At 53.9% G+C, this 8,062-nt stretch overlaps 1 protein-coding gene across 2 annotated transcripts in view; it reads right to left on the reverse strand.

Annotated features, from left to right (window-relative positions):
• FBLN1 (fibulin 1) overlaps positions 1-8,062 on the reverse strand; it is a 69,521-nt gene that overhangs the window by 24,576 nt on the left and 36,883 nt on the right. For both annotated transcript variants that reach the window (XM_069102252.1, XM_069102253.1), the window contains exon 14: positions 6,058-6,181. In XM_069102252.1, coding sequence (XP_068958353.1) covers positions 6,058-6,181 — 124 coding nt within the window. The remainder of the gene's footprint in view (positions 1-6,057; positions 6,182-8,062) is intronic.

An 8,062-nucleotide genomic window follows, 5' to 3' on the forward strand; every position in this document is an offset into this window, starting at 1 on the left:
AGGAGAGAAAAGAAAGAGAAAGAAGAGGGGGCAGGCCAGCCATGAGATTGACGAGCTGTGTGCCCATGGACAAGCCAGCTCCTAACCCTGTACCTCAGTTTCCTTAGCTATAAAATGGGGGCAGAAGCTTTCTTGGATACCCAACAATCTGAGCCCCTCATCCTTTCCCTCCAGTTTCCCTGTAGTTCATGGTCCCCCTCGAGGGGCCATGGGTGTCAGGGTTCCCATTAGACTCCCCTTTGAAGCAAAACAGAGGCTGGCCCACCCCAGCCCTAGCACGCTTCCTCCAGGCCCTCAGGAAGAAGCTGGGAGGGCACATTCCTACAGCACCTTTAGGCTTGCAAAAGCACTTTACAGACTGTCAAATGGGAGCCTCCTCTGAGCTAAGTGCTACAGAAAGCCTCATCCTCATTGGACAGGTGAGGAAACTGAAGCTCAGAGTCTTGCCCCAGGTCACCCAGGAAGTGACTGAGATGGGTGCAAACTCCTCCCCCATGACATCAGCAAAAGCAGCAGCTCACAGCCCATGGATCCTGGAGCTAGAAGGACCTTGGGCATGAAATCCACTTGAGGAGGGACTGCCCCAGGCCTCTCAGGCAGAGCAGATGTGGACATCCCCTGGTTGACCCTGATGCCTGGTGCAGCCCCACTTCAGTGGCCCCATCAAAGCTCTTGGCCGCTCTGCATAGACTTGAATCCAAACCCAGGCCAGACCCTTACTGGCTGTGACCCTGGCCAAGTCCCCTGTACCTTAGTTTCCTCTTCTGTAAAATTAGAAAACACCTCTTTCCTAAGGTTGTGGTGAGGATAAAATGAGAACATTTGTGCAACACTTTGGAAACCTTCGGGTGCAGCAGCTGCTGACGTGTCCACCATCAGCCCCTGGGAGGCTCTCAGGGTCCTTTGGGCCAGCCCCTTGAGATTTCCATTGGTGTTAACTATTCGTTAGGGCCAGGGACAAAGACAGAGCTGGTTGGGGGCGTGTAGGTGCAGGGAAGGTGGTGCTGAGAATCTCTTGTGTCCCAGGAAACACCAGAGCAAACCAAGCCTCCTGGGAGGCATTAGATGTGGGGCTGCCCTCTTCTGTGGGGAGGACCCTCCCAGGGCTAGTAGGAAGCAAATGCTTTTAAATCCTGTTACATTACATCAACACAAATTTGTTTTTCTTTGTCTTTTCTTTGCCATTCATTCCCAGCATTGTCCTAATACATATTCCCTGTGATTCCTCCCCTCTACCACGGACTGGGAGCAAACTCCAATGCATTCAGAGCGATGGGGCCGGCTTCAAGGACCACCAGCATGGAGAAAAACCTGGGACTGGTTTTGGTGAACTACCTTGTCTTCCCAGAGACCAGGAGAGAAGGCGGAGCACCCCAGACCACTTCTGTGGCTCCCTGCCCATCACGTGGCCATGTTCCTGCACTGGCAGAGAGAAGGCTACCAGCATTCAGGGCCTCTCAAATGACTGCTCGATTACCCTGTGGACAATATCCAAACACAGCGAGATCCCGGCTGATGAAAGTCACAGTGGGCAAAGGAAAGGAATCCGGCTCCACCCCTGCATTGGGCACCCTGGAGACACCATCTCCTCCACCCCCATTCTCCCACCACAAGGCTGATCGTGATGAGAGGCTGCATCAGGATAGCTTCTCGGAGTAGAGGATAGCTGAGCTCTCCTCCAGCTCCGGGAGGGCACCAAGTACCTAACAGCCAGCTGTCGTATTGCTGTCAACATGTCCCAGAATGCTAGATCTCCATGAGAGTCACAGCCCTCTCCAGACCAGCTTAACAATCCACACAGGACAAACAAAGTGGGTGAGGATTGTTGATTTTCTATGGCATTTGTTCATCAGTAGCTTTATCAAAGATGTGCTGGAGGTTAGAATTGTAGAAGAGGAGGAAGAGGAGGAGGAGACAGGAGACCAGGAAATCCGGATCCTGGAGTTCATGGGGGGAGGAGAAAAGGCGGAATGTAAGGAAAGTAGAAAGGAAGGAAGGGCCAAGTTGAGAAGAGCTTTACATGCCAAAGAGAGGACTTTGTATTCGTTCTTTCCTATACTTTGCAGGACAGCCTGGGCAGCCTTCTTGGCATTCTGCGTCTGCCACACTTTATTTCCCCCTCCTTCCTTTGCCATTAGGCATCCCCCACTCCCATATGAAGCCAGGGAGTCACATGGTCAGACCCAGACTTTAGGAAAATGATGTCTGCAGTTGTGCGTAGGAAGAATTAGAGGGGAAGGAGACCTGAGCCAGGGAAGCCCATTAAGAGACAGCTAAATAGGGGTGATGAGATGTTGTAATGAAAGAAGTGGCATGATTTGGCCACAGATCATGCATGTGGGCTGAACAAGAGAAGGAACCATTGGGTGGATGGCCCTAAGATTGGGAAGTGGGTCCCTGGACAGCCATAGGTTCTCCCTCAGTTTCCCTCTCTGTACAGTGGAGGGCTTGGACTAGACAGTCTCTCAATGCTTGGAGCCTGTACTCAGCAATACCAGAAAATTGGCCTCAGGCAGCAGTCTGGGCTCTGGGCCCCAGGTCATGTGCTGACCTCAGAGCTGAAGCCACAGCTAGATCACTTCTAGGCTTTGTGGTGGTAAACAAGTCAGAGGCAGATGCCCTGGGAACAGAGACTGATATTTTAAAACCCCCAAACCCCAGAGAGATCGGCCTTCCAGTGAGGGAGCCGCAGCAGGCCCAGGGAAGGGGAAGAACAGCCCCGACTCCTAATTGCTTTGGGAGAAAGCCTCCCCACCCACTGAGGGCTTCCAGGGCCCCAGCCAGGCCTAAAGGGGCTCCCTAGAGGGAGGGCCCAGAGGGCAGAAATACACAGTGAAGCGTGGAAGGCAGTGGTGGTGAGAGGGGACCAACAGTGAAGAAAATGGAATGCCTGACAGAGGCCCTGGCTGCCTTTCATCCATCACTGGGCCAGGCTGATGGGCTCTGGGCGCAGGAGCCAAGACCTGGCTGCTCAGAGCAGCTGGGAACCCAGGAGCCAGGGGTCACCTCAGCTCCTTCTCAGGCCCAGAGAACAGAAGTATCAGCAGCTACTGCAGTGAACAAGGGAGAGGCATCACATCTGAAACCTAATGGACTCAAAGACCACGGAGTCCACTTTACAGGGGAGGAAACTGAGGCCTGGGTCATGAAGGGACCAGCAGACTCCTGGCGATGGGCTCTGTATGAGCTCTAATGGTAATGGTGCCTCTCATACCCCTCAAAGTGTCTCTAAGAGCCTTGCTGTGACTGGTCTGGGATCGGGTTCAACCCAGTTTGATGCACTGATGAAGGACCTCCTGTGGACAAGGCCCTGTGCTGGGTGAGAGGGGAGAAGGAGGAAGTCAAAGATGAAACTGGACAATCCTCTCACAAAAAAGTCATAATCAGGGCGGCCAGGTGGCGCAGTGAATACAGCACCAGCCCTGGAGTCAGGAGGACCTGAGTTCAAATGCGGCCTCAGACACTCAACACAAAAACTAGCTGTGTGACGTTGGGCAAGTCACTTCACCCCAATTGCCCTGCCTTCTCCGTTCAAAAAAGTAAAATAAAATGATTTCATAATCTAACAGGGAGAGCGTGTTTACAGACAAAGAGAGTAAGATTGGCTGAAACAGGCAAGAGAGACCCAGAGGCTAGAAAGAGGAGGAAGAAAGCCCTTTTAACAGACTTTTGGTGACAGGAGGGCTCAGGAAAGACTGGGTAGAGTAGGGGGTCTTTGAGGTGAGGCTTGATGGGCCAGCATCAGGGCCTGTAATTTCTGTGGTGTCGGCCAATGGCACTAGGTTCATAGAGGACATTGTTATCTGGTCCACATCCCATTGGAGAGAGTCCTGTGCTTTCTGGGGCTCCCTGTTTGACCCCTCTGAGGTGGGGGGGACGGGACTTCCTGTCCATGTCAGACGGCGCCTTCCACAAAATCTAAATATTTTCAGGGCTTGGCCAAAGCACTCAGGAGTTGGGTGACTCGCCCAGCAGGAGCCCAGGTCAGCTCTCCATAACTACACCAGGCTGCCTGGCCTGCCTCTCACCTTTAAAGCCCTGTCAGACATTCACCAGGTGAATGGGAGGGGGAGGGCATCCCAGCTAAGCAAAGGGGCAGAGTCTAGGTGGTTCTGAGCATCTAAAAGTAGGTAGCCCAGCACATCTAAAACTGGGGGTCTGTGTCATCGACCCCTTTGGCAGCCTGGAAACTTGCAGCCCCCTTCTCAGAAGAATGTTTCTAAATGCATAAAACATACCAGATTGCAAAGGAAATCAATTCTCTTTTTTAAAGATGTCATTTTTTCCTTGTCCAAGTACCCTGAAATCTCTCTGCAGATTCCTGCAGGGGGTAGGGGCAGGGATCCCCTGTTAAGAACATACATGGAATGAATATTCTGAGATAAGACTGAAAGGTGACAGTTTGTGCACGGATTTGAATACAAGGCTTAGGGGCTTGAATTGGACCCAGCAGGCAACAGGAAGGTTTTGAAAAGAGGCCTGCCATGCCTGATCAGATGAGACCTTTCTTTCTGGGTGTGTGCTATCCAAGGATTCCAGAGCTAGGAAACCCCCATACCACATTCTTCCTCTGGTCACCACCAGGCCACCATTCAGTGCTTAAAACAAGCAACACTGAGAGTCTTGTCTTGAAGAAATTGGGGCTCTTTAGGCATCAACCAACCAGAAAACATTCATAAAGTGCTTCCCATGAGCCAGGTATTCTGGGCCCAAAGCCAGAAAGGAAAGACTGACTGCCCTTGGGAGACAGAGCTGTGGACAATTCGTGCCTCGCATGGCCTGGGGGAGACAAGTCCCAGGTCAGCCCCAGAGATACTCCGCTAGTTTGAGAGGGAGATACTGGCCTTGTCCAGCATTCACAGATCTAGACTGGGGCAAGGGACCTTCCAGGTCTGTGGAATCCAACCTGATCAAAATTCGTCTTTCAAACTTAATGTATCCCAATCAAAACTCATTATCCTGCCAACAAACCTTCCCCTCTTGTGAACTTCCTTGCCCTCCCTGACAGCCCAGTTTGAATCCCCAGTGTCTCCCTGGACACTGCCCTGATGCTCATGCCCTCTGTCCAACCCATTGGCATGTCTCGCATCTACCTCCCTATCCTCTCTCTCATCGTCTCCCTTCTCTCCAGCCAGGTGGAAAGCCAGGTGCAGGCCTCATCGCCTCCCACCTGGACCACTGCAGCAGCTGCTGGGGTGGCATGTCTGCCCGTCTTGGTCTCTCCCCACTCCCCCACACCCTCCATTCGGCCACTAATGTGGTTTTCCCCAAGCCCTGGGTCAAGAAGCATCAATGGCTCCCTATCCCCTCCAGGACAGTACAGAAAAGCCAAAAGAATTTGGCTTTTAGAGCCCTTCACAACCTGGCCTTTTCTACCTCTCCAGGGTTCTGACACTAGGCTAGTCTCCCCAGGCTGTGTCTACACCGGCCTTCTGCGTGTGCCTCCCGACTCTAGGCCTTCTGGGTATGTCCCTCTTCCATCCTGGAATGCCTTCTGGAATCCCCGGCTGGACTCGAGCCCTGCTTCTGCAGGCGGCCTTTGCTGCTCTTCTCCAGGGCTAGTGCCCTTTCCCAGAGCACCTCTCACCAACCAACACTTCCATTTATATCTTGGGTGCGCGGAACTGTGTGCAAATTGTGTCCCTATTAGACGGTGACCTCCTTGAGGCCAGGGACCACGTAAGGGCCTCTCTTTGGAGTCTCGGCAGCACACAGTAGGTGATTCCTATGTGTTTCTTGACCGAAAGGAGGTAGTCTGCCCGGGCTCACGGGCAGAATGTAAACCCAGCCCCTTCCACTCGAGACCCTGTGTTCTTTCGGTGATATCACACTGCCTTCTCCATACATTCACCAGGACCCTAAACTGAATATTCGAGCGAACTATCTTTTTACCGGGAGGAGAATGAGCTTTGGAGCCCAGGCAGCCGAGAAAGGGATTACCCGGACTTTCTCCTATCAGCCCATCTCCGGGGAGTCACCCCACACCAGCCCGGAGCTGACACGCCCCGCTCCCCACGCCCCACCCCCGTCGCGCCCCAGGAGCGCCCAGCCACTCACGTGTCGCCAGATCTGCGGTAGTTTTCGGGGCAGTCGAAGGAGAGACAGCGGAAGCTGCCCTGGATGTTGAAGCAGGTGGCGTTAATGGAGCAGTTGTGGGCGCCCGCAGCACACTCGTCGATGTCTGTCGGGGTTACAAGAGCGTGAATGCTGGACGGCTTCCCGGGACATCCCACCATCCGGGCCCCTGACGTGCTCAATGGCCAAAGCCCAGATCTGTGCGCTGCGCGGCTGGCTGCAGCGCCCTGGGCTAGGGCTGGGAATCTGATGAGCCATGCGTGCCTCCGCCACAGGCAGAAGGGAAGGGCGGTGTCCCAAGGAAAGCTTCAGACGCCTTCTGTCTACAGGGCCACCTTGGTGTGGAAGCAGACGGACTCCCATGGTCCCTCCTGCACTATAGGAGAGCCTCTCCTGAAGCCTGCTCAAAAAATCTGCCTTTTACCCAGCGTTCTGAAATAATGGCCAGTTGCCCTGCCTCCAGCCCAGCCCAGCGGACTCCTCCCAGGACTCATTATGCTGGTGCTGCTGCCTGCCTGGGAACCCCCAGCCCCACCCCCCAGAGCAGTCACCTCTTTCCCTAGGCCCTGAGGGAGTCTGGGGGAAGAAGTCTGATTCCTTGCGGTCACAGAAGGAACTCTCAAGTTCTGGGAATTGCCAGGAGAGAGAACCTTTGAAGGGTGTGATAAAAGGGAGCTGAATGGCTTTAAGACAATGGCTCTCCAAGCAAGTGCCCACGTGCCACACAAAGCTAAGTGATGGCCTTTCTCTCTTTGATGAAGCAAGTTGCTGACTGAGCTGTTCTCTAACCTCGGGAACCTCACTCAGTCTTGACTGAGATATTCTGCACTCAGGAGCCTTCCAAGTAACTGGGCTAGGGCAGTGTCCCAGTGGCTCTTGGTCCTTGGACCTTTGGAAACAAAACCAAACATGGTGTGAGCCCCCGGGGCACACCCCGCTCATCATGCTGGGCAGCCATTTACTGCCTTGGACAGCATGAAGGATGTTTTAGCTCCAAGCTCTTAGAGCTCGGTTAGGACCCCTAAGGGGCTCCCCAGTCACTCGCTGGGACCCTGTGCTAGAGATGGCTAAGGGCATAAGCAGAGGCCGTGGGTTCCAATATTTTCCCCTCCAAGCAGAAAAAATACTTAGAATGATGCCGGTTACTAAAAACACCCATCCGATGCTACTTCTCAAGGACGCTGGCTCAGCACACAGGGGGTGCTTCATAAACGGGACTCCCCCTGTAGATTGTTTTCTCAGCTTTTGTGGGGCTCCTCTGCTTCAGAAGACGTTGGGTTTGTGTGAGAGGGTGAATAAGGGGGACGATGTGGAGGCCGGGACAGAGGCCCGAGTCATCCCCAGAGCAGCTGCAGGGGGAGAATGGCTGCTCCAAGACAGCCAGGCCTCTATCCCAAACGTCACTCTCCCAGAGAGGGTCCTGTGCCGCTTTAGGACATGAGCCAGACTGAGAAAGAAATAGAAAGCATAGCCCCTTACTGGCTCCCACCCTTTCTGGGCCTTGGTTTCCCTCTCTGGCCCATTTCTATGTCCCCTGGAGGCACAGGGCCCTTATTGGAGTCATGGCACATTTGAACTGAGAGGTTCCCTAGAGATCACGGAGCCCATAGCACCCCCTCCCCAGCCCATGTTTTGTCAATGAAAATATCGAAGCTTAGAGATGTAGTGACATGCCCAAGTTCACACAGGGGGCAGTGACAGCACTCACCTGCCAGGCTCCAGACCCTTCAATAAAGAGGTCTGAGTGAGAGGGGGAGAGAGAGGGGGGAGGGAGGGAGAGGGAGAAGGGGAATCAGGGAGAGAAGGAGGAAGAGGAGGAGAGAGGAAGGAGGAGGAAGGGGAAGAGGAAAGGAGGAGGAGAGAGGAGGGAGGAGGAGGAGAGAGGAAGGAGGAGGAGGAGAGAGGAAGGAGGAGGAGAGAGGAAGGAGGAGGAGAGAGGAGGGAGGAGGAGAGAGGAGGGAGGAGGAGGAGGAGAGAGGAGGGAGGA

Source organism: Petaurus breviceps, unplaced genomic scaffold (genome assembly GCF_028583685.1).
Source record: "Petaurus breviceps papuanus isolate PSGF00001 unplaced genomic scaffold, PetGlider_PUasm1.0 547, whole genome shotgun sequence".
In the NCBI taxonomy this organism is placed as follows: Eukaryota; Metazoa; Chordata; class Mammalia; order Diprotodontia; family Petauridae; genus Petaurus; species Petaurus breviceps.